The sequence below is a fragment of the Corapipo altera genome, unplaced genomic scaffold (assembly GCF_003945725.1).
Source record: "Corapipo altera isolate COAL_440 unplaced genomic scaffold, ASM394572v1 24, whole genome shotgun sequence".
In the NCBI taxonomy this organism is placed as follows: Eukaryota; Metazoa; Chordata; class Aves; order Passeriformes; family Pipridae; genus Corapipo; species Corapipo altera.
The window spans coordinates 2,414,145-2,438,851 of NW_020884903.1; the positions used below are offsets into that span (position 1 = coordinate 2,414,145).

A 24,707-nucleotide genomic window follows, 5' to 3' on the forward strand; every position below is an offset into this window, starting at 1 on the left:
TCCTACCTTAGCCCGCACAGGACCATCCCCAATAGTCACACCATGTGCATGAGAGTATCACCCAAATGCTTCTTAATCTCTGTCAGGCTTGGGGAGGGGGAGGGAAAGAAAGAAAAAAAGAGTGGAAACTAAAAGGGAAAAAGAGAAAAAAATTGGGAAAGGAGGGGGAGGGAGAAAGGGGGAAAATAAAGGAAAAAAAGCAAGAAAAAACGAGGAGAAAAAGATGTTCCCTGTCAGACTTGGTATGGCTTCAGGATGTGACCTCATCACATCCTGTCATCAGGCATCCCTACTGCCTTACTGTTAATCACAGCAGAACAGTAATTGTGGATTAATGATGTCCAGTCTCCTAAAAACTCCCATTTCAGTGGAGGCAGTGAGAGTCTTACACTGCCTGATGGTTTAGTCCAAGCACTAAAGTTAATGCAAATGTGAGATTTTTTTTTTTTTTTTAAATCATTAAAAAAGTGGAGATTGATATGATTTTGGCACAGAATTATATTCTACTCTGCTATCTGGTATTTAGCTGTTTGTATATGGTTAAATCCCTTTATTTCATATGCTGATTTATAGTTAAAAAAAGAAGTGTCTGCTTTACATTTTGGTCAAGAAGTATAATAAAAGGGTACTTCCCCTGATTATTTTCTCAGCCTGCAGTCCTGCTCCTGGCAGAAGCAAACCATTGCTGCTTTGCTCTTCCTGAATGCTTTGCAAAGCTTTCCACATATGAAGAAGTTCTTAGGAGTAGGCAAATCAAATACAAAGCACAAGAGTATGTTCCTGCTCTGATGTACTTCAGCATGAGAAATACATAGAGATTAGGGGGACTTTGGAGTTACTGTCTAAAAATGACTTTTCAGAAGCTGATTCTCAAATCATCTTCAGAACGCTCTTTACCTAGGGCAGCAACAACACCAAGCTCTGCAAAGGGAACCATAATCTCTTCCCATGTCTTTTGGTGCATAGTTACAACTGAGGACACACCGACTGGCATTATCTTTCAGGAACTTGGAAAGTCGACAGTGCTGCTCATATTTTATTCTATATTTGGGATTGGATGTTCAGCAACACAATCCAGATATCTGGAATGAGATTTTAACTCTTCATCAATGAGCTGTATATATTCTCAACGAAATACACATTTTACACCAGGTATATAAAATAACAAAGGTTATTTTATAAAGGCTACATTATATTATTAAGGCTATATTACATTATAAAGGCTATATAATTTTATAGCCTTTGAGAGAAAGCCATCAAACCCAATAGCTGTCAGTCTTCATTTGTTATCTTAATAATCATCATAATAAAAATACTGTGTACAATGTGACTAGGTTTACAGATTCATTCCCTCAAAAGGAGAGGAATGGTAGAAGTTTCCCAAACCACCTAACACAGTGCAGAAAGGGTCCCTTTCTGGTTGCTGCCTTGACTCAGTGTTGGTCATGGCTGTGGTGACCTTCTTGCACTGCTCTGGTAGGTCCTTCATTTTCTGGAGGGTACAGGTCTTCTTGTGCACAAGCAGCTCCTGAAACCAGTCCTAGTTGTTTGACTGCAGCTCGCCCAACACAAGGATATGCCAATGGAGTATGTTATTTGGCATAATGATTATTGTTTTGTTTGGGTTTTTGTTTAGTGCATCCATGTTACTATTTTAGGCTTCTCGTGCTTGTTTTGATATTAGCAAGAGAGGTAGAGAGAACAGTGGGATAAGTTCCTGAATAAGTGTGGAAACTAATCCTTTTTCTGATTTAAGGGAATATAAATGGGTCATCCTTTTTTCCCATTGTGCTTCATAACAGATCTGTGTCAAAGCAAAGTATAGGAGTTAGGCCCCAAACAGGATGCATTTAGAGAGAGATGAGTACAACAAAGTGGAAACCACAAAATCCTCCTTTGGGCAGGTGCTGAGCATCTTTGCCTCCTCAGAAAACAGCTCTCTGAAGCACTGAGGCAGTGCAGTGGGGAAGCTTGGGGCAGTCAGCTCATTGGTCAAGGGGTGGAACTGCTGTCTGTTCTTCCCAGGAGCTACAGAGCAGATCGAGAGGCATTTTCTCACCCCATGCTTTCACCCATCTCTCTAGGAGCTGCTCTCAGAGGTTGGAGACTTTTGAGGCCTTTGAGACCCTCTCCCGGGTCTCCCTTCCCCACATAAAATCTGGTAATGCACATAGTGTCTTCCCTTTTGTGCTTTTGCCCTCCGAGTCAGAGCATTCCTCTGGTATCCAGAGGCAGTGACCACGAATCCCAGCAAGGAGCTGAGGCAGCTCGTTTCAGGCTTCAAAGCAGCAGTAGCGTGAGAGAGTGCAGCCACTGCACACTTACAGAGTCACCTCAGCTCACCACAAACAATCAGAAGGGATTCCTAGACAATCACAGTCCAGACCCAGGAGCAGGCAAAATAATTAAGGATATCCCAAATATCTGCTCAGACTGGGGTCTCCTCAGAAACACGCCTCACACTGGAATATTTTGCTGTTAGCATCTGTGGAACCTTTATAGTTTCTCTGTGCATTTTTAATGTTTTAATGTTTAAAGCACTGTGTTACCACTTGGGCTTGTCATACTGCTTTCTAAGCACATCTATGTGAAGCTATATCCATCATGTAGAGTTTTTCATTTGATATTTACAGGGTTGATGCTGAAATGTCTTTGTAGACTGGCTCCTTTGCTAAGGAAATGTGGATTTTGAAATCGTATTCTCTCCTAAAGGTTTCTTTGCCTTCTGGTCATTTCCAGCTGCAATTTGGTTCATAGGTAGCCGAGCACTTTTCTCCCATGAGGGGAATTCTTGCTTCACAGAATGTGTTTGCAGAGTGGGTGGACATTGCATTGCCATATTTGTAGGAGTTCTATCCCCTTCTCATCACCTGTGCCTGCCCTGGCTTCACTGTTTCTTAGTTACAGTTGCTACACTCTGGCTTGCATTTCATTTCTATAATTGATGGCCTTGTAGCAGAACTAACTTCATTTGTGCTTGAACTGTGACTCCTATGGCCTGCTGAATATGGATGTCTTGGGAGTGACCCATTGCTTGACAGTAAATGATTGTGTGCGTTGAATGATGTATAGGAAAGTGTGTCACATATAGAAGCTATCTGAGGTTCAAACATGTCACCAGCTACCAAACTGTGAATTTGCTGTCTTCTTGCTCTATTTTTATAAACCGCTTTTTCAGAGTGCAGCATCCTTAAAATTGTGAAATAATAGATAGGCAACCGAGGATTACGGACTATCTGGGACATGTTCATTGGGGATCATTGCAGTTGGCCTTTAATCTCTCTGCTTCTTTAGAATTTCATTTAATACTTTATAGAAACAGCAAGTTGCTCTAATCCAGAAGAGATTGAATATGCTTGTACTTGTAGTTGTCTGCTCAAGGAAAATTTTTCTTTCCATCCCCAATGTGAGGAACAATCCTGTGGCTGTTGATCTATTAGTGTGGAAAGCACAGATGTTGCAGTTCTCTGAATATCCTTCTCTGCAAAATGACTTCAAAAAATATTCTTCTTTCCAGATACTGTAAGATTGTCCCTTTACATCTATACATGAAACACTGCAGACTTTGCAGAGCTGTGTTTTCTCCCTCTCCCAGTTCTGTAAATGGTTAGTAACCTCCTGACCTAATATGGGCTTGGAACTTTGCTCAGCTCCCTTCTTCGCCTTTACCAGCACTGTCGAAATCATGTCTAACTCTGCTTTGTCCCATCACTGTCAAACTGTCCAGTTTGTTCCTCCAGTGATCTGAAGGCTATCCTGATAATGAGACTGCCAGCTATGTAGTATTGCTTTCTAAAAGGTCTTGGTGGCAGAGAATTAGCAGACTCTGCCTCTGCAATTGGACAGCAGGTGTCTATTCCCTGTGCATATACTTCCTTCTTAATCTTCTTCTGGAAAAAACCCAATATTTATGCCTGTAATAGATTGTGCTACAGGAAATGCAGGGCTGGGTGTGCAGTGATCAGCAATAAATACTCTCGTATTGTCTTCCTTTGGGAATGCAAACTCCCAGTCCCCTCTCTGAGCACTGCCTGGCCTGCAGTCCCATTCCATAAAGCCAACCTTAGCTGGCTGCTCCCCAACTGAGAGGCCTGTGACATGACAGCAGTGTGTTTGCTGCAGTCTCTCAGAAAAGGCTGGGTTTTAGAGAGTATTTTCATGGAGAAGAGAAGGGAAGGGCAGTTGACCTCTATTTTAAGCCAGTTTTAGCATTGGGTGATGCAGATGATACCAAACAGTGCAAGGTAGATGGTGGATGGCAGGACAGGTATGTTGGGGGCTGCTTTTTCTAGCAGTTGTCTGGTTTGCCCAGGGTGCTACAGTAAGAGTCATAACAATAGAAAAAATACAGATTTAAAAAGGTTGTACGAGTTGTTTCGTCTTCTCAGGGAGTTTTGCAACCCATGTTTTGCCCAGAGAGGTGGCAAAGAGAGCTTCAGCCAGCACTGCTGGCTGCAGTGCTGGACTCTTGCCCTCTCAGAGAGGAACACTTATTTCCCTCTCGGTGTGCTGAAGTGTTGCCTGTGGTATGAGCACCAGGCATGTATCATTCCGTAGGGTTTTGTGGCCCAGGATGAGGACTATTCCAGTTGGTAAACTGTTTCAGGGCAAGTCTGCTTCTGTGTGTACACAGTACATTTTTCACAGGCTGTCTGCTACGATATGACACTAACGAGGTAATTAGAGGGCTCTGGTGGTGTCAGTGCAGCACATACCACTCGGATTAAGCCCTACTCTTCAACAGGCTCTTTCCCAAAGGGATGGAGGCTGACGTGGCTCCCAGCCCGTTTACAGGGAGCAGGAGGGGGCTGGTGCTTGATGACTGTGGCTAGCTGATGTAGGGGAATTTAGGGTGCTGCTCCTGCCTCCTGCACTGGTAGGGAGGAGGGGGCGGCTGGTCCCAGCCACAGTTACCATGGGCATTACAGGCGTAATAGGGTGGGAGATGGAGCAGCAGAGGCCTGGCAGCACTCCCTTGCTGTGTTCAGCATGGCTACCTCTCCTGCCTGGCAGGATTGTGAGGGATATGGTGGCAGTGGCTGGAAGCAAGGTGGTGCCTGGGCAGAGGTGCTGTGGTGTGGGGTTAAGGAACGGCCACAGTGTGTGAAACTCACATTTAATACCTGCACAAATGGACAAGTGATGAGCTTGGAGGGATGTGTTTGCTCCTGGCACATCAGTGTCTCAGCACTAGTGTAGCAGGAGGGGAAGAAGCAGTGTTGTCTGCAACGATCTACCTTGTGTTTTTCTGGTTTTCTTCACCTGAAATAGGACCCCCTCAAAAAAGGAAAGTCTAATCTCAGGGTATTATCATTTTCTTTATGTATTGTGACAAATGCGATGTAATTTGGGTATTTTATGTCTTAACAAAATGGGGCAGGGACTTTTAAAATATGTTTTAATGAACTTAAGAAGTCATTAAGAAAAGTGGGCAGAATTCTATAAAACAGTGATACACGTATTAGTGGTTATGATTTCATCTCTCTGTTGTAGTATTTAATTTATTATATTGATAACAATTATTACATCACTGGGCTATATCCTTTCCTAATTATTACTAAGTAATTATTATATTAATAAGAATTATTATATTGGTTTCAGGTCCCCTTGTCAGACTCCACTGACCAAATATTGAGTGAAATGGTGTGCAGTGAGCTGAACACAGAGCCAGCCCAGCTGTCTCCTACCCTCCTGAGAGCTGCTGTCTAACCTTCCAGGGCTTCAGCCAGCAGGTGCAACCCTGCTGCTTCCCTCCCAGCAGCACGGTCGCAGACCTGTCACACCACATTATTTGTAAACAACAAGCCAGCTAATATCACGACAGTGATATCAGTCCACATGTGAAGGGCATTATGAAGCCACGGGAGACAAAACAGTGTGGTGTATTCGTAGTTAGAGGCAAGAGAAAGAGGCTCCTCCAAAGCCCCTATTCATAAGCTTAGCACAATAGAGTAATGCAGTGTTAGGAAAATTTAAGCTGGTGATGAAAGCTAGTGTGCTTTGCTGCTTTTTTACTCAAGGGATAGCTTTTATCCTGAACTGTAATGCTTATGATATTTCAAACATAGCTTGCTTTGCTAGGTCATGTGAATGATAAATATCACAGTATTTAGGGGTTTCAGGTAAATGAAACACACATGGGAATGAATGGAGATATAGATCACTTGCGTCAAGCCCAGCTTTATCAGGGCTTGGTGAGATATCTTTTTCAACGGCCTACAGCAATTGAAAAGCAATTAGAATGTCATTGTATTTTCCAGTTCTGTTAACCATCCCATAGATACATACAAGAGCTCACAAAAAAAAAGTGGGCACCATACTTTCACTGCACAGCCATTGTAATAGAGATGCATGGAATGGCAGCAAAGCAAAACTTCATTTGAATACCTGAGATTTAGAAGCACTTCAGGCCTTAAGAAAGAATGGGAAGCCACCCTGTCCTACCTAAAAAAGATATGTTGCAACAGAAATGGGAAATGCTTCCTTTTCACCAAGTGGGCAGGTAACAGTACCGAACAGCTGCAGTGTGATAGCTGAAATCTGCCCCTCCTAAAAGAAACAGGTGCTGGTCAAGTTCTTTCAGGGTTCTTTTCTGAGAAGCGTTTATTCATCAGTGATTTAAGAGTGCCAGAGCTCTGCACAAAGTGGTTTTTTTTTTTATCTACCAGACTGGACAAGCAAGGATAGTCTGAAGCAGTAAGATGAAGGGGAATCATGCACCCCCTCAATATTATGGTCTGGCAAGTCCAAGCTGCAAGAAATTGAGAGGGAAACTCCCTGTGGTGACCAGCAGGGCTGCATTTGTGTGGAGGGAGCTTATTGGAGAAGGAACACGGAGATTCCTAGCTTTTTGCATCCCCTGCTATAATCTTCTTAGGCAGTCCTGCACAGTGCCTGGGAAACACTTGCAGTGAAGCGTTCCTGAGCAGTGATTACTGGTGCAGTTAACAAACACTAGTTTACATCACTTGGGGATAAATCCACCTTCTAACCATCTGTTAACAAGAGGATCTGGTTTTCTTCCGATTCACATAGATGCCAAGCAGAATTACCTTCATTTAAATCACTGGTGTTTCTTGGAGAGTAACTACTATGAAAGAATTGGTCCATTGGCAAGATCTCCCAATGAGTCACATTCTGTGGGACAGAGATTACGTCTCTCTGGATGTTTTGTTCATTCTTGAACATGAGAGGGCTCAACAGCTAGCAAGAATTTGGCTCTTATTGTGAAAAGCCAGGGGGCAGTTCTAAAGCCATTAGCCTTGCAGTTATTGGTAATCTGCAAGCAGTCCACTTTACCTGCTGCTGGATTTGGTCACTTGTGCATTTTTTTTTTTTAAATATGTCAGATCCCTCACAGGCCGTATTTTCTAATGAATGCAAATGAAAATTGCGATTATCCATTTCAAAGCAATCGGTAGCAAGCCATCATTGGCACGGAACATTATTTATACAGCTCATAAGCCCCAGTGATGCTTGTGCATAATTCCTCACACGTCACAGTGATAGAAATTGCCTTCAGGGCTGGACTTTCCAAGCCAGCCTCTCTGTTTTTAAGTTGCAGACGTTGTCACTTCAGTGACTGACTACTTGATTTTGCAGATTCACTTTGATGTGCATCTGACAGCAAGCCCACGCTTGCCTGCAGGTGCCAGACTGTGCCCGAAATTACTTGCTCCTCTCAGCAGCAGTGAATAAAGCGACAGGTTGGCATCTCTTAGGGCCTCTTGGTTCCCTCATTTTCCAAGTCCTTCTCTAGTGACACCTGTTCAGAACTCAGTTCTCATCCTACTCAACGCTTGCTTCAACATGAAAACTTGGGGCCTATCATGTGTTTACATGTAGGATTGCTCTTAACTCAGACTTTATTTCCATGTTTCGCTTAACCTCTAATTCCAGTGCGTTGACTTCTGCTTGATGGAGTGGGTAGTCTTGCTTTCACTGCTCAGTTCACAGGACTCTTCTTTGACCTGTTAAAAATGGAATTCACAAAAAGGTACAAAACCCCTCTTCCTGTCCATGCTAGGCTCCTAGGGAAAGTGAAAATAATTGCAGTTTTCCTGTTGTTAATACTGTAGTTGCTACATCCAATAATCTTTTGGGAAGTTTAACTTTTAAAACACTGGGCCCTCGGATATTAGCTCTCCTTGGTAGCCAAGAGGTAGAGGTAGAAAATGTCTGGCAAATGACCACTTCCCTAAGAAACTGTTTTAACCAAAGGACTAAAAAAATCTTGCTTAACCGTCACTGAAACACTTTTTGGTGGATGGCAAACCCTGGTTGGTCTCTTGAGTATAAAAAGTAGTGTAGAAATGTTCCTTCTAGCATTAATTTATATCAGCTTCTGATGCCAATCTCCTGTACATCAAAGAGAAATGATCATTTATTGGACCATTTTACATTTTAAATAATTTAAGCTTGAAGTGTGTTCCACCTACTTCTTTTTGCAGCAGCAGCCTCTGCCCTTAGTCCAGCTAAAATAGCAGCTGTGTTGGTTGCTGTTGCATATACACATGCAGCCTGGTCCCACTGTGGTGAAATGGAGATCATGCCTTGCTTTTGTGTTGGGTTAGGGGGTTTGGGCCAGGCAGTCTCTTGTTGCCATGCTTGTGTTTCTAGCCCTCCACTGACACATGGGAGGGAAGTTTCTCCCTGTAATCCACTGTAACTCCCAGAGGTAAATAGTCCATTCTTTTTCTTATAGCATTCTTTTTCTCACACTGAGAACAGACTCAGCCTAAGGTTGAGTCTCTGCCTTGTGGAAATATAAAGCAATCTCCCACTTGAGCACTGATCACAAGGTTGTTCTTACGGAAATCCAAATGGGACAGTGTGAAAATGCTTAAAGCAAGGCCTCATCTAGTGCACTATGTTACGGACTTGTTAGTCTGGATCTGTGAAATGCATTATTTCAGTGAGGAGTAGAGCTTACAGTTTCCAAAGCCAGATCACTACCTGCCTATTTCTCTACCTAAATTTTAATTCCCCTTATTTATCCTGTACAACACAGTAAAGGCTTTATTACTTTCTCTTGCATACTACAACCCATGTGTATGCATCCCCTAGCTTCTACAACTGGCTGTGTCTAAGTGTAGTCTTTTGCCTATACCTAACAGCAAGAGGTTTTTAGCATTTCGCACAAGGTTTTTCACTTCTAGCGGGATTAGTAGCTGTTTGCTACCATTGTGCATGGAGTTATCTACAGATATTGGTAGCCTCATCCCTGACTCTAAGAGCTTACAAATTAAATGCAGTATCCAAACAACCTCGTTTCTCTCAAACTGCTCTTGTTTGAAGTCACATGAAAAAGAAGTGAGTGTGAGGATCAGGGCTATGCCCCATATCTCTTCAGCCATAGCCATGCATCTTGCATGCCAGGGCATGATGCTGCTGACTAGTAATTGCTTTCAGTTACACATCTGCTTTCAGAATAACACCACGTTAAAAAAAAAAAAAAGAAAAATCAAGAAAAAAAAAGAGAAAACAGTAACTGTTTATCCTGGCTAAGATTGTGTAACAGGTTCTCATATGATGATTTTAGTGTTCAAAGTCTTTTTTTATTAAACTGTTTTAGTATCCAGAATAAGACATTTCTCTTACTCAGCTTCATTAGTTACAGGAAATCACTGGATTAAAGCAGAGAACAGATTAGCAAAAATAAACTGTAGTATGTTTTGGGCATATGGTGCTGTGTATGAATGGATTTTAAAAACTTAACTATGTATAACAAGAGCAGAAGGAGAGATTTGTCTTTGTGTGCAATAATTATAATGCACAGTAGCTGCATAGCTTAACAGTTAGAAACCACAAAGCCAGGGAAAGCTTTTGGTTAGGATTTGCATGGGGGGGTGTGCTGGTCTCCGAGCTCACATCGTGTTTTCTGTCATCTGATGATTGGGCACGAGACTGGGCTTAGCTAATTAACAGGATGCCTCTCCCTCCTTTCCCTTCCTATTCACTGGGCTCATGTTTTGCAGTATTGGGTTAGTGTGGGTTACAGAGACTGGGATATAGCCCACTGGGCTAAATTTTTGCCAAATACCTATCGATCCCTTCTGATACCTCAACCTGGAAAGTGTCAAATTTCTGCCTTTTCTAGACAGACCCACCTCACACTGGTTTGAACATGGGGCCTGAGACACAAGTCAGTGCAAACACTGACAATGTGCTGATGGTGCTCCACCTCTCACTTCTCAGGAAAACCATACTTTTCCATTTGGGTGCTGAGAAGTTTCTGAAAATGAAGCAGTGGTGATGACATAATTTCCATGTCTTAAAAAACTTGCTTACAAAGGGATATAAAGATTTGCAAAGCCAATCAAATCTGATTTATAAAGTCAACTCAGAAATACCCAGAGAGTTACCTGGTCTTTATCTGGGCTCCTCAGTATATTTGCTAGCACAGATTAACAAATTATGTTACACCACATAGCTTAAACATGAATATCTTTGCCTATTTTTTGGGAGGGGGTTGCTTTCCTCTGAGGTTTCCACAATGTGTTTCACATCCACTGTGAGTAAGATTCTTGGACTTCTGCCCCTGATTAATCAAACATGAATCATTGCCCCATGCAAAAAGGAAGTTTTGCCAAAACCTGGGGTGGTCCATAGAAGAAAAGCGAGAGGTAGGGAGTGTCCTCGCTCTGTGAAGTTTTAACTAATTTTATTCCTTGTTTTGGTGGGAAATTTTGTACATTGAAAAATTCACTGACAAGGACCTGATCATCTTGGTTTTTTAAACAATTACTATGAAAAATGAAATCCCCAGCTGCTCAGGAGAATATTATTTCTTTCTCCTAAATTAATTGTATAGTGGTGAGCCCTGCCAAACTTGCAGGCTTTGTGTTTAGCTTATCAATAACTCAGCATTGCTTCTGTTGCAGAGTTCCCTGAAGAGAAGAGGCAGCAGAGAAATCCACAAAGAAAAAAAGACATTTACCCAGGTATGGTTTTCATGAACATGCACCTTTGAGCAAAATCACATGCTAAAACTCAAAATTTCTTTTTATAAGTTTTGACAGGGCCATCAGGCATAATAACTAGAGTGCAATTAGACCTTAATCTACTGAGACCTCCCAGAGATAACGTAGAAGCAATTTAGGACACAAGTGTGGTCTCTAAACTGTGCAGTTTCTTGGGCTCATTGTGCTTGTATCCATAGATTCAGGCTGCAGGTTTTCTACAAGAAGAGAAAATCACCTTTCCTCACAAAGTAATTGGATCACAGCTTAGGGACTAACTAAATTTATACACAGTGCCAAAGATTTTGTGCTAATGAGTGTCTTGGCAGGGAATGCAGTTCGCACACTGCAACGACACCTCACAAGCTCTCGTGTCGCAGCCCAGAGTCTGATCTCTCTGGTGTCAGGGGAGCAGAACATGAACTTGTGCTCCCTGATCTGAGGTACAACACAGAGCCTAAGCTACCCACTCGATCTCCCTTTGGACACTGGTTTTATTGGAATCACGTAGGTTGATCCTTCTCAGGAAAGCGGTCTGCCCGGCTTCCTCTGCTTTTTATGCTGACCATAGGAGTTAAAGCTTTTCCCAGCACCCATACAGTTACTGTTTATAGCCAGAGACGGGGATAGTATTTCACCTCTCTGGGAAAGGAGCCAAGAGTGACATCGTGCCTTCATTAGAGAAAGGATGCACTTCCCCTGCTGCCCCCTTGGCAGGATTAGTGTATGCAGCCAAGACCTATGGGTTGTCTAGCCTTAAAATCTATTGATTTAAAATAATAACCATAATGAGTAACTACAATACATTGAACTTGAAGGCGTAGGACAGGAAGCTGAGTGAACAGAGCAGGGGATTGTGGTGGCCGAGAGGCTTCAGCCTGCTTTCCTGGGACATGGCAGACTGAGTGTCCCTGCCAAGATGATACAAACATGGCTTAATCAGACCTTAAAATGGGGCACTGGGCTTTCTTCCTACAGTGCCTGCTATGGGGAATTATTTAAGTCATCAGTCAGGTCAGAGAGTTTATTTTTTCTTCAAGTCTGTAAAATACATGAATGAAATATATACACGTGTCTGCACACATACAGATTACAGATGAAGCTATGTGAAGGCACAATTGTGTCCACTGGGGTTTGTGGGCAGCACTGTCTTTCCTTTCCTCATTCCTGGAAATACATTGCTGTGCAAAGGGAATGGATTCTTGTGTTTGTTTCCTCTGCCCAAGTCCAGACATTAAGAGTAGTTGTAGTTTGCCTTGGGAAGCCTTAAAAAGGACTTCACAAAATTAACTGAGTAACAAAGGGTGAGCTCTGCACCACTTGCAATGTGGGGAAGTGATCCCAGAAGCCACACAGGGAGAAAAACTTTTATGCTGTACACACACACATAGTAACTCATGCAAGGAAAGGATTTGGGCTTGGAAATGAAAACCGTTGCATCAGCACTCTGCAAGGTGGCCACTCAGTTATCTTCACCAATTCTTTAGGGTAGGAAAGACTGAGAACAATCTTATATACTGACATGGGCCAGCCTACAGGTACATGTCCTAGCTATCTCCCAACTCTAGGGTGTCACCTAGAGCCTTCTTCAAACCCAGGTATCCATTCAGAGATGTATTCTGGTGGAGATCAGAGTGCACCACAGCAAGTACCCAACCTGGTCAAACAACCGCTGGGTGCTGTGGCATGGCCCAAAAAGGTTGGTGCAGATATAGCCCAGAAGGATCAAAATGCTGCTCTTGAGGGACAACCATCCTAAATACATAGAGTTATTTCAAATACCCATTATATGTTTTGTGAGTGAGAAGCAACCACAAACTTAGATTCTGTGCATCCACATGCTTACAGATATGTATAGAATATGGCAAGACTGGTGTTTTTACTTACTGAGAACGCATCATGAAAATTAGCTGGAACATTGCACCCACTGCAGGGTGCATCAAGTAAATAATACACGAGACTGATAGTCTTGAAGTCGTGTAAAAACAGAACTCATGGTAGCACTTACTCACCTCTAGCAGTATTGAAGAAAAAAGTTTTTATTCAGCAGAATTGCAAAACGGAGCCTCTTGGAAAATACCAGGCACCAGGCAAAACACAAAGAAAAGTGGTTCTCCAGCGCAAGGTAGGAGTGCTGGCACTCAGCCAGATGCTTGGGTGCTGGTCATACTGCCCTGTTGTCAGATTTGCAACCCCAAAACTGCTTTCCCATCTTCTGCCTGGCAGTTCCCTTGAGCTGGTGGTGGTGGTAGAGGAGATGGCATTGGCCTCTTTCTAGCTTTGTGTCTTCTTGGCAGAAAAGAAATATCATATTGAGGAATTTTTGATCAGCTCTTCATTCTCATCCCATCATTTACATTGCATAATGAAGTTAATTTATTTCCTGTAAGTTTCATTTCTTTATCTCTACATTCTACATTTGTCTAAATTAGACTGTAGACTCTGTAGGGAGGGATCTTGGTTTTTTCTTTCTGCTTTTTTTTCCCATTAACATTCTTCTGAAGGGCCATGCAGAGCCATGGTGCATTTGCATGCAAATAATCACTATCAGTAATCATTAACTCCCATTTATCCTTAATGATCTCTTAAAGTCTGTGATGAGCACCATGACTGATGGAACGTTTTTACACTACTGTTCCTTCTTTTCTTTTTATATGATTTGTCCTATGTACACCTTTTAGGAAAGCATCTGCATACTGGATGTTTAATAAGGTCAGGAGGCCACAGTCCAGATTCAGCCTCTGGGATTTAAGCCTCTAGTTTCTCCAAAAAGATGGAAAGGCTATTTTTTTTTTATTTTTTTCCCTTTCTTTTCATCCATGATATAACTTATCTTATGAACTATTATGAACTTGTTTCATGAACTGTTCTTAATATTGGTAATTTGGCCTCTCCTTAGTTTGCCTTATATGTCAAAACTCTGCTTGTCTGTGTGGGTGTCTCACCCTCTCACTGTTTCTACTTGGTTTCAACTGATCAAGAAATCGCTGATATTTCTGTACACAAAGTTTCTGAGGGACAGATGCATGAAGGTTGGAGTCCTACCCTTCTGGCATGCTTAGATCTGGCTGATAAATCTCTCCTAACCATTCTTTCTTTTTGGAAAAAAGCTGTCCAGGGAATGGGATTTTCAATAGTCATGTTCCCTGGCAGGGAAGTGGGGAAGATCTAGAGCTTTCTCACCTTTCCAGATGGGATCCATATTTAGTAGGCGAGATTAACATTCGTCAGCTCTGTTGTTTTGTGTGAGGCTTGTATTTGCTTAAAGAAAAAACTTGTTTCTTTCAGCACTTGCAAAAAACAAAACTTACAAATTTGATCCTTTTATTCCCCCTCCCCCCCAAGAAAAAGAATTTGCTAAGACAAAACCTTGCAATAAAGTAATGCTGTTAAAGAAGTTAACAGTAGCTTTGTCCTGCTATAATAACATGCTAACTCCACAAATGCATTGAGTCATGCAGTGATGCCGAGGAAAAACATTGGGGCCCTGACCCTAAACTCATTGAAGCCTTTTCCTTTTCTTCAAAAGCTTCAAAATGCTGACTGTGTTGTCACAAGTGTGACACAATGACTGTTATTTATACTGTTTGAAAGACAGTGGGTGTCTGGCTGGAGCTCCTTCTGATCCCTGGGTAGGAGCTGGCCCCTGGTGTTCCCGGGCAGGGCAGAGGGATGCGAGCAGGCTGCCTTTCCCTCAGACATCGCTTCAGCTGCCTGCAGCTGGGGAGGTGCAAGGCACTGGCTAGTGCCACTCAGGGCTGGGCATTGAACCCAAAGGCAGACAAGAAGCGGGGGGGGGGGAAAGAATGCTGGATTACAAAGACAGAATAAGAAAAATGTCCAATTAGCTATAAGCATAAATAAATAACCAGGAGTAATCACCCCATCTGTGAGCTCTGATGTGCAGCACTGGTCTGGCTGTAACTTTCCTTGTGATCTTTGTATTTCCCTAAAAGCAAAACCTACAGCTGTGGGGAAAAACTAATTCTCCATGGTAGAAGAGACAGAAGTAATGTGTTGTACGGCCCTGACCGAAGATGGTGCTTTAATCATACAGCCTTATTCAGCCAGAGCAACCAAAATTCAGAGTGACTCCAGTGGAGGCTGCATGGAATTTTGCCGGGTTTTAATCTGATACTTAATTTGCACTTTTGAGTTATAAAGAGAAAAGCAATTTGCAAATATATGTGTGAAAAAAAGAGGAATGTGTATGCAAGGAGACAATAGAGAAGATAGAAAGCCCATCTTTTAGAGGCTCTGCTTCTAACCGATCATGTGTACCTTGATTGAATTCATACAAAACTCTTATTTCTGGTGCCAGAAACATGATAACCAGAATTTTAGTCAGTCAACCCTTAAGCTGATTGCAGTTATGTTTGATTCTTGGTTATCACTGAAAACCAAGTGTTAACAGAAACTTTGACTATTTTTTACCTCTAATATGTTATTAACATGTAAGTTACTTTTTTACTATTCAGGTTTTTTTAAGTCCCAACCTGCAGCAAGCAACATCAATAAGAAAGCTGACTGAGTTCAGAAGTATACAACCAATTACTTTTCTTATTAGCTATTAATAGCTGAAATTAAGACATAATTAGTATATATAAAAATAGAAAGGGATGAAATTGATCTAGGTAACATAGAAAACACTGTCACCAATGTGCTAGGATGTGTGCTATAGAAATTAAATAATTTCCTCAGATTGCTGAGCCGTAATCAGTTTTGTAATCTTTTGGTTTTTTTCATTAGCCTGATCTGGGTGAACAATTAAAGTCAGTGATGTTTTCTTCTGGATTTGGTTTCCATTATTAGGAATTATAACAAAATGGTACTTGTGAAAGATAACAGTGCTCCGGGGATTAAAATGAAGTTTCCATAGAAAATTGCACATATGTCCACATGGCCTACCAACAATGATAAAATCTACCGTCTCAAGAGATCATCTTTCAAGGGCTGCCTTCCATTATACTGCTAATGCTGATAAATGTGTCTCTTTCGAGGCCAAGTGCCTGTATCTCCATGACAATTCATGAAAGTGATTCATGCAAAGAAATTGTTTATCGGCTTAGAAATTACTTAACCTCGTCTCTTATTTCAGCACAATACACACTAGAGTTTTCATTTGAGTTGAGATGCAGTGCTTTAAAATGCCCAACACACACAAATAAAACAAAACCTTTTCATACCCTGGTAGTTCCTGAAAAATGCAGGTTTTCACATGGGATGTATTTGGATGTAAACACAGTTTAATGAATTTATCTTTCCTTTCTCACGTGTTTTCACCAATCTCCCTTGTGAACAGTTGTCCATACCAGAAACAGAGATCACAATCTTCTCCATCCTAATAATAACAGCAGCAGAGACAACAGTTGCTTCCTATTTGGAAAATTAGTTAGGAACTCCGTCTATTTCACAGCATTATGAGATCATAGTAATTAAAGTCTTCACTTTACAAGGCAGCCATGCAGTTTAGCACACCCTTTTTTGTGCTTTCTGTCTGAAGGAATCCAAAATTTTGGATTATGATGAGCAAATTCATCTGTGTAGTCATTGTTTCATGATGCTAAAGGGGAATAAGTGTGCCATCAAGCATAAATGTAACAAAAAGTGCCAACAAATCATGGAGCCTTTTCATTTGAGTCATTATTTTCCACAAAATTTGATCAGTATTTGAGAAAAAACATTGCGCTGGCACTCTTGCATCACTGAACACCTGCACAGGCACACTTTTTTTTTTCTCCCTCTTTAACTCTGGTCAAGTTGCTTTGCCAATTTAACCAAGACGAAGCCATGAAATGTGTCCACTGTGTGGTGTGCTCAGCTCTCTCTGTGTATTGTTTGCTACCTAACAGATACAGTACAGAGGATGGGGAGGTAGAGATTTTGGAAAATAAGCTGCTGATTTTGCTTCTATTATAATATAATCTTGGGGTGGGGGATGATTTTCTTGGCAGGAGGACAGTGCTGATTTGAAGTGCCAGCTCCAGTTTGCCAAAGAGGAGGCTGCACTGATGCGTAAGAAGATGGCCAGACTGGGGAGGGAGAAGGACGAACTGGAGCAGGAGCTCCAGAAGTACAAGTCCATCTATGGAGACGTGGACAGTCCCCTGCCTACCGGGGAGGCCGGGGGCCCACCCAGCACCAGGGAGGCTGAGCTGAAACTTCGTCTGAAGCTGGTGGAGGAGGAAGCCAACATACTGGGCAGAAAAATAGTGGAACTGGAAGTGGAGAACAGGGGGATTAAAGCTGAGATGGAGGATATGAGGTGCCAGTATGAAAAAGAGTGTCTCAGCAGGGACCACATTTCAAGCATTCCTACCTCGCCCTATGGCGACTCCGTGGAGTCGGCCACGGAGCTGCGCAGGCACCTGCAGTTCGTGGAAGAGGAAGCAGAGCTGCTGAGGCGGTCGATCTCCGAAATTGAGGATCACAACAAGCAGCTAACGAATGAGCTGAACAAATTCAAGTTTGAGCCAGGCCAGGAGCCAGGCTGGTTGGATGATGCAGCATCCAAGTGCGGTGGGACCTTGCAAGAAGAGCTGAAGTCAGCCAGGTCACAAATCAATGAGCTGAGTGGGAAAGTGATGAAGCTCCAGTATGAGAACAGGGTCCTGATGTCCAATGTCCAGCGCTATGATCTTGCCTCTCACCTGGGCCTGCGCACTTCCAGCCCCAGGGATAGTGATGCTGACAGCGATGCTGGGAAAAAAGAGAGTGACAGCGAAGATGGTCGTCCACCGCAGCCAAAGAGAGAGGGGCCCATTGGGGGTGAGAGTGACTCTGAAGAAGTTTATGAGAAGACATCAGGTTTTGGGAGTGGGAAGCCATCAGAAATCAGTGACCTGTGCTCCACTGAGCTCATGAGAGTGAAAGAGGACACCGAGTCTTTAATTAACATCAAACGTGAGGCTGAGCGGCTTGAAAGGACAGTGGACCGCCTTATCACCGACACAGACAGCTTGATTTATGATGCAAAAGTGCACATAACCAGCAGCCCATCCACCGAGCAGGATTTCAGAAGTGGTGAGGAAAAGGGAGAAGATAAGCATGAGCCAGAGCTTCTAGACACCGTCAACACCAGGATGAAAGCTTTCCGGAAGGAGCTGCAGACCTTCCTGGAGAAGGTTGATCACATTGGAGAGGGCCTTAAGGAGCAGATGGAGGACCTCTCCCCTCTTCCCCATCTCACAGAATCTTCTAGTTTTCTATCTACAATGACATCCATGTCCCGAGACTCTCCCATTGGTAACCTGGGGAAGGAATTAATCACTGACTTCCAGGTAGGTCAGCCTCTTATTTGCCTTCTTTCTGTTTTATTGTTCTCTTTCTTTCTGGCATTGCTACCCTAGAGCTAATTTTCCTCACAGCTGCTTTGTTATGATTTCAGACCCGCAATGTATTGAAGTGTGTAATGTTAAACAAACACTTTATAGGTTTTTTTTTCTTTTATTTATTTGCACAACTTCTTTGATTCAGAGGCGGTTCCTCATGGCAAAAAAGCTAATCCACTGGTGTTAGAGAGATCTGTCTTGTTTTTGTCTATAACAAGTGTTGCCCCATGAAAGAAGAGATTAATTAAAAAAAAAAAATTCTGAAGAATGTGAATTAGAAGCCTTGCTAAGAAATGTGAGGAGGTCTTTATTATGCTTTCTTGTAAAAGGGTCAGGCATGTTCTCAAAAGCCTTGCCAAAAGAACCCATCCAAATGCAGTTTTCTAAGTGATGTGTTTTGAAAAGCCTGCTTACAGCTCACTCCCCTAACCGAGCAGCGGGTGAGAAGCTCTGTAGCCAGCGAAGGACTGCCTTGCCTAAAGCGTTGCCCATGGGCGCATGTCTAAACTGCCACAACTGCCACACTGGATATGGCTTTTCTGCACAGCACAAGTAAGGAAGGAAGAGCCTTGTGTCCCATATCCTTCATGACTTGTATGCTTGCTGTTGGTTTGACTCATGCATCCTCATTGCATGCGCCTCATAACCAGTGTTTGCATTCTTTTTTCCTCTCTTTCTCTTTTTTGCTTTTCAGATGTTTCAGCCCATCATTTTGCTCATCCTCATTTTGGTTTTGTTCTCTTCACTCTCTTATGCCACTGTATTTAAGTTGTTTTTTCTGTTCACGCTTTTCTTTGTCTTGTAGTTTTCCAGTCGTCTACCTTACCCATTTTTGTTTTCTTTATTCCCTCCTGTCCTTTTGTTTTTTTGTTATAAACCGCCCATGCACCTAACAGTCCAAACTGAGGGATCAGATGGAGTGGCAGCTCAGACAAGATCGTGGAGAGGAGCAAGAGATTCACCACCAGCGAGCCACCACCGACCCACACCGCAGAGCTGATGGAGACATTAAACTCTACAGGCCAGGAGACAAGGGCTGTTTCAGTCTAGAGGTCAGCAAAGCAGCCCTTCTTACTCACTGCCTCCTGCTGCCTTAGCCAGGAGATGAGTAACAGAAACCAGGGGTTGGGGGAGTAAATTGGACCAAACTCAGCACCCCTGTTGTGAAATTTGTGGTTGATCTTGTTTGCCCTTTGCAGTTGCAGAGAAGCAAATTGGTCCTGAATTTGAATTCATCACCCTGTTCCCAGTAGCTTTGCTAAGGGTAAAAGTACAGTTCAGGGACCAGCTCCAATTGAGTATAGAAATGAAAGATCTCCAGAAGTTGTAATCCCTGATGTTAGATCATGCTTCCAGGTTTCACCTTGGTGGATATTTTAAATCTGGAAAGTCTACAGATAGAGACTACTTTGCATTTTGCTTGGCAGTAGTCTGCACAAGAGAGGGTTTGATGCTGGTGTGCATGGTGATTCTCAACAGGGAACCCAGCACCCTACAGCTTCCAAAAAAGCTTATTTAAAGCATATTCTCCATTGTTTGAGTTGCTGAGTTCTTTTCCATTTGTCAAAAACATCTGTCAGTTTTTATTTGAATCTTCATCATGCAGAGGCCATGTGTGCCTCAGTAAACGTCTCCTTAGCTGCTTTCTCATGAACATAGGTTGTCCAGACACTGCAATTGGTCATGAAGAAAACAAGTTCTAATCTGTCTCCGTAAAACCAGGCTTTGAGCATTGAAAAACTTTTCTGCTGGCCACTGGGAAGCCAAAACCACCTTGAAACTGTGATGGTTAGAGTAGCTTCTACTGAAGGATGAGTTTAAATATATTTTTAATTCTAGAGACATGTGCAGAAGACTTAATATATCTGAAACTCCTAAATGAGTCTGGGAAAAGGGGACTGCTGCCTGGGATAGCTGGGTATGTGAGTAAGCAAAAGCAAGAACTAAAAGGGGTAGCTGCCAGGGCAGCTGGTAGCCAAGCAGAACAATGCTGTATTGAATATCAAATGGAGAGGGACCCTTCATCTTAACACAGGTAATTCTTTGCTGGTTTTGTTTGGTTTGGTCTAAAGTATCCTGACAGCCCAGAGTTTTGGTAGTATTAGTATAATGAATTTTCTCAGCAGCTTCTCTTCTAAGTTTTCACTTTTCACGGTAATAATGACCTCAGGAAGGATATTTTATAAACCCACAACACTGTAAGTCTCTCAGTGAAAGGTAAAGTCATTCTTCCTCAGTGGTAAAATGGGTGGATTCAGCATGGATCCCTTTGCAATAAGAAATCAATATTGGTGGATAGTTATGGCAGATTTTCTGACCCCAGCAAATGTTTACAGTATTTCTGTTTAAAGTCTGTCATTTATTGGCTCCCCCTTATCCTAGAACAGCCTTGTTATTACATTAAAGCCTATATATGTAAGCCCTCTATTAAGATTAGGGATTTGGCTAATTTTGGCACATCCTTTTTTTCCTCTCCCAGAATGGGATGATGTGCAAACTACGTACAGCAAACTGTGCTTAAATAGAGGATGGACCATTTTTACACTAAGGCTGACAAGGAACAAGCCAGTAATTATAATCAAAGGTAGAGAATAGCCAGTTTAAGACCAGATGTGCTCAAAATATGGGTAAGGCTAGGCCTGAAATGGCCTAACTTGAGACAATGTTGAGGACTAAGGTGTTTTTCAGTCTCTATTACTTGAGCACCAAAAAATATTACAGTGCTTTATGCTGAAACTTTTCAGTGGATAGTCAGCCCATTGAAATCTTAAAATCCGTAGTAGTCAAACCCAAGTGAAGCAGAAAAATTCTCAAAACAATTTGGTAATGTATCATTTTTAATTTCATTATTCAATTTAATTTCATGATTTAATGTAATTTTTTAAATTTTTTTTTCATATACTGCACTAGCAAAAGCTACTATTTTTTGGGCCAGATGAATGAGCAGGAATAAAATACTATTCAAATACCAAAGAGGTTTTTTTATTACCACAGAAATTTCAAATGGAGACTCAAACCTTATATATGCCCACAGCAGGTATGGTTATGCATGAGTCTTTATCTGCTTTAACTTATGAAGTGAAAATATACACACTGGCCAATGGATAACATTGACTGATGATCTTCTTAATGTGTGTGGACTTTCGGCATGAAAACAGCACATTTCATTTCACTGAGGCAAATGTTTTCTCTTTATTCAAGCAAACCCATTTTTTTAAATTTAGTTTTTTCTGAGTTTGAATTTTAAACTAAACTTTTCACAAGCAATGCTGGACAGTTTCCGTTTAGCCATTTCTTGTATTTTTAAAAATGAGCATTGTGGTAGCCTAATTGTTTGATTAAATACAATAAATGCAGACAGACATGTTCCTGAAACTACCCTGTAGCGTAACTGTAAACATCTGCCTTTGCACTGCAGTTGTTAATGCAACAGAATTATTAGAATGTATTTGCATGTTAAGGAGGTTGGTTAGAGTCCCTGACCAAGGGAAATTATATCTTGAAATTGCCTTAAGAGCAGGGCTTTGTTTTCTTGCTGAAACAAGCCATTCAGCTGCTGTTGTGGGAGGCTCAAGCCCATTGGGGTGGTTATTCAATCCATTATTCATGATTTTAGCGGAGCTGCATTATGGTGGGAAGGGGAAATAATTCTTTACCATCCAAAGAAAAAGCAGGTGAACTAGTAAGAATTGCCTTGACTAAAGCAAACAGAAGAACTAAAAAAGGTAATGTTTCATGGAGCAAACACACTATGAAACCAGTGGGGAAAATGGTAAATAATTCTGGTGAATTTTACCAATGGAATATCCAATTCTGGTGAATTTTACCAATGGAATATCCACAAACAAAAAGCAGCTTCCTTAAGTAGTCTGCTCCTATTTATTCAGAAACAAAAAGACATTCTGAAGAAGAAAAATTTCACTCTTTCAAATGACCAAATATGGTTTGTTGCAGTATTTGATCCCTGATGCTCTAAATTGGAGCTGTATCTCCTAGCTCCATTCCTTCAAAAGGTATCAATTCTGCCTTCACTTGAGTAAGTTTGTAGCACTAAAGGCAAAAGCACTCATCTTTGCATTTCGGATTTGGATTATTTTCATACCTGGCTTTTAAAGACTTACACATTTATTTTTCTGTAGAAAAATGCCACAAAATCTTTGACACTTCCAGGTTATGGCAAAAAAACCACTGAAGTGAATTTATTTAAAAGGAATGACATGTCACCAGAAGAGAATGAAATTAAAAGCAGATAAGCTAGAGAAAGTGAGAGCACATCTTAAAAAACAAGTTTTCCATAAGGTCTAGTAATAAAATAGGAACAGCTCACACTGAAGAATAGTTTTTTCTATTTATCCATTTTCCTTTCTTATCATGCCAATAAGAAATGTAAAACATCTCCATTACTCTAAGTTAATACCTGAGTTGTGTGCACCAACCTAACTCACTTTACCACCTGCTTTGAATCAAAACTTCTGTATGGATCCATTTTGGACATAGTTGGGGAATTTTGATCTATATTTTGAATGTTCTATTTTTTAACTGGTACTTCTGTTCAGTTTTCATAATTTCATGCTTTTCAGCTGGGTGGCTTTTGCAGCAGCTTCTAATCATGTGCAGAAAATTTGCACATCCATTTCTCTGGTTGAAGATTTTGTTTTCCCAGAAAGGAAACAGTGAATGTTTTACATATTGTGACTTTTCTTTCTTCTGGGAATAAAACCCCAACAATCCAACAACAACCAGTGAGGACTATATAGAAAGTAGTGTGTCTTATATCCACTATTCCTCCAGCGCAAAAGTGTGGGAAGAAGGAAGACAAACTGATGATGTTCCCACCAAGATTAGGGGCAGCAAGAATAACTTACTTTGATGTATTGTATTCTTTCTTGCTGTGTAAGATTCTGTAAAGGTTGACAATATAATGGCTTAGAAGACCCTTTATGATGTAAATCTGGATATTTGAGTCCTAACTGAACTCAGTGAGACTTTGTATACTATCCATACAATGAGATGGATTTTTAAAGACTTGGAGCAAAGTGTTCTGTGTTTTCCCAATCTCAGAGACTTTCCATATAAGCAACAGACAAATAACTGCACAGCTTCCTATTGTACACTAGCAAATGGAATATGTGTCATCTATTTTCAAGGGGCGAGGAGAAGAGTACATCTTCAGAAGCAGCCTCTGAGAATTCAGTTAGATGTGTATTGCATGTAAAAAGTATTGCAAAGGGCTCTGAAAGTTTTTTTCTGATCTGGTTGGTTGGTGCATGCAATTATCCCGCGTGAAAAAGTATCAAGTTCTAAACTGTGTGGTCAAAATATCAAAGCATTATAACATAGCATTAGAGGAGCAACATAAAATATTAATTTTTTTACTTCCTTGGAATTGCACACAAATGCTGGAGACTATCATTCTACCCTTCCTCCTCTGGCCTATTTTGTTTGATCACTCCTGAAAAAAAAAACACAACAAAAGAGAAATATTAAAAAGAAAGATTCCATGAAATTTGATATTCACAGTTGTTGCATATAAATTGATTAAGTTTGCAGGCAAATTGAGATTGTAATTAGCTATGGTAAAATGGAGAAAACAGTCAAGTAAAACCCAGTCATACCTGGTGGATGAGAATCATGTTAAAACAAGTCATGGCAGAAATATGGGATTGTGTGAACTGGTAAGTAACCTGAAAAGCTGTCAGCATTCTGAGAGGGGCAGAAAGGGGTCAGTGCAGTGAGAGAGCAATGGTGAAGTTCCCCAGGTGTGGATGATTTTTCTCTGCATATCCTCGTGAGGTAAAGACTTCAGCATGTATTAGCTTGTTCTGGAGTGATAACAGGTGAGATAAAAGTACTGAGCAGAAGGATTTGGCAGTGCCTGTCCAAGAGGCCAGGAGTGGAAGTGTATCTGGTAATGCCATAACTGAGATACATGGGAAAATGTTAGTTGGTGTTGAGCTCTGGATGAAGTGCAACTGTCTCTGTGGTCCTGTGGTAGAGTAGCTTGTAGTTCACATTATACTGTGTTTGTATGTCTCGTAGTGAGTTTGTGTCTATGGTGTCAGTACTTCGTGTGGTGGCCGTGGCATTCGGGGTTTTTTCCGTTCATCGTGTAATACATTCCTAAATTAGAACAAAGGAAACAAAGAATGGAAGTTAACAGGTTATCAACTTTGTGTCCATTTTGTAGCAGTGTTACTTTCCAAAACAAAACAAAACCACAGTTGTGCTACCTACAGATTGTATGATAGGGGACTGATTTCCACGTAGAAACATACAAACATCCATCAGTGCAGCATCAGGTACATTTTGTACTGCATACACAAATATCACATGATACATTTCTATATATTCTTCATTCACAATCCAGATGTTTAGCAGCAATGTATTAGGCACTTAAGCAACCTTATCTCTCATA

At 41.5% G+C, this 24,707-nt stretch overlaps 1 protein-coding gene across 12 annotated transcripts in view; it reads left to right on the forward strand.

The window, feature by feature from the left end:
- Positions 1 to 24,707, forward strand: part of MTCL1 (microtubule crosslinking factor 1) — a 103,798-nt gene that overhangs the window by 42,686 nt on the left and 36,405 nt on the right. For 5 of the 12 annotated variants that reach the window (XM_027650774.1, XM_027650769.1, XM_027650765.1 and 2 more), the window contains 4 exons: positions 10,884 to 10,943; positions 13,012 to 13,086; positions 16,916 to 18,241; positions 19,189 to 19,344. In XM_027650774.1, coding sequence (XP_027506575.1) covers positions 10,884 to 10,943; positions 13,012 to 13,086; positions 16,916 to 18,241; positions 19,189 to 19,344 — 1,617 coding nt within the window. The remainder of the gene's footprint in view (positions 1 to 10,883; positions 10,944 to 13,011; positions 13,087 to 16,915; positions 18,242 to 19,188; positions 19,345 to 24,707) is intronic. The other 7 variants (XM_027650776.1, XM_027650775.1, XM_027650777.1 and 4 more) reach the window with 2 other exon arrangements.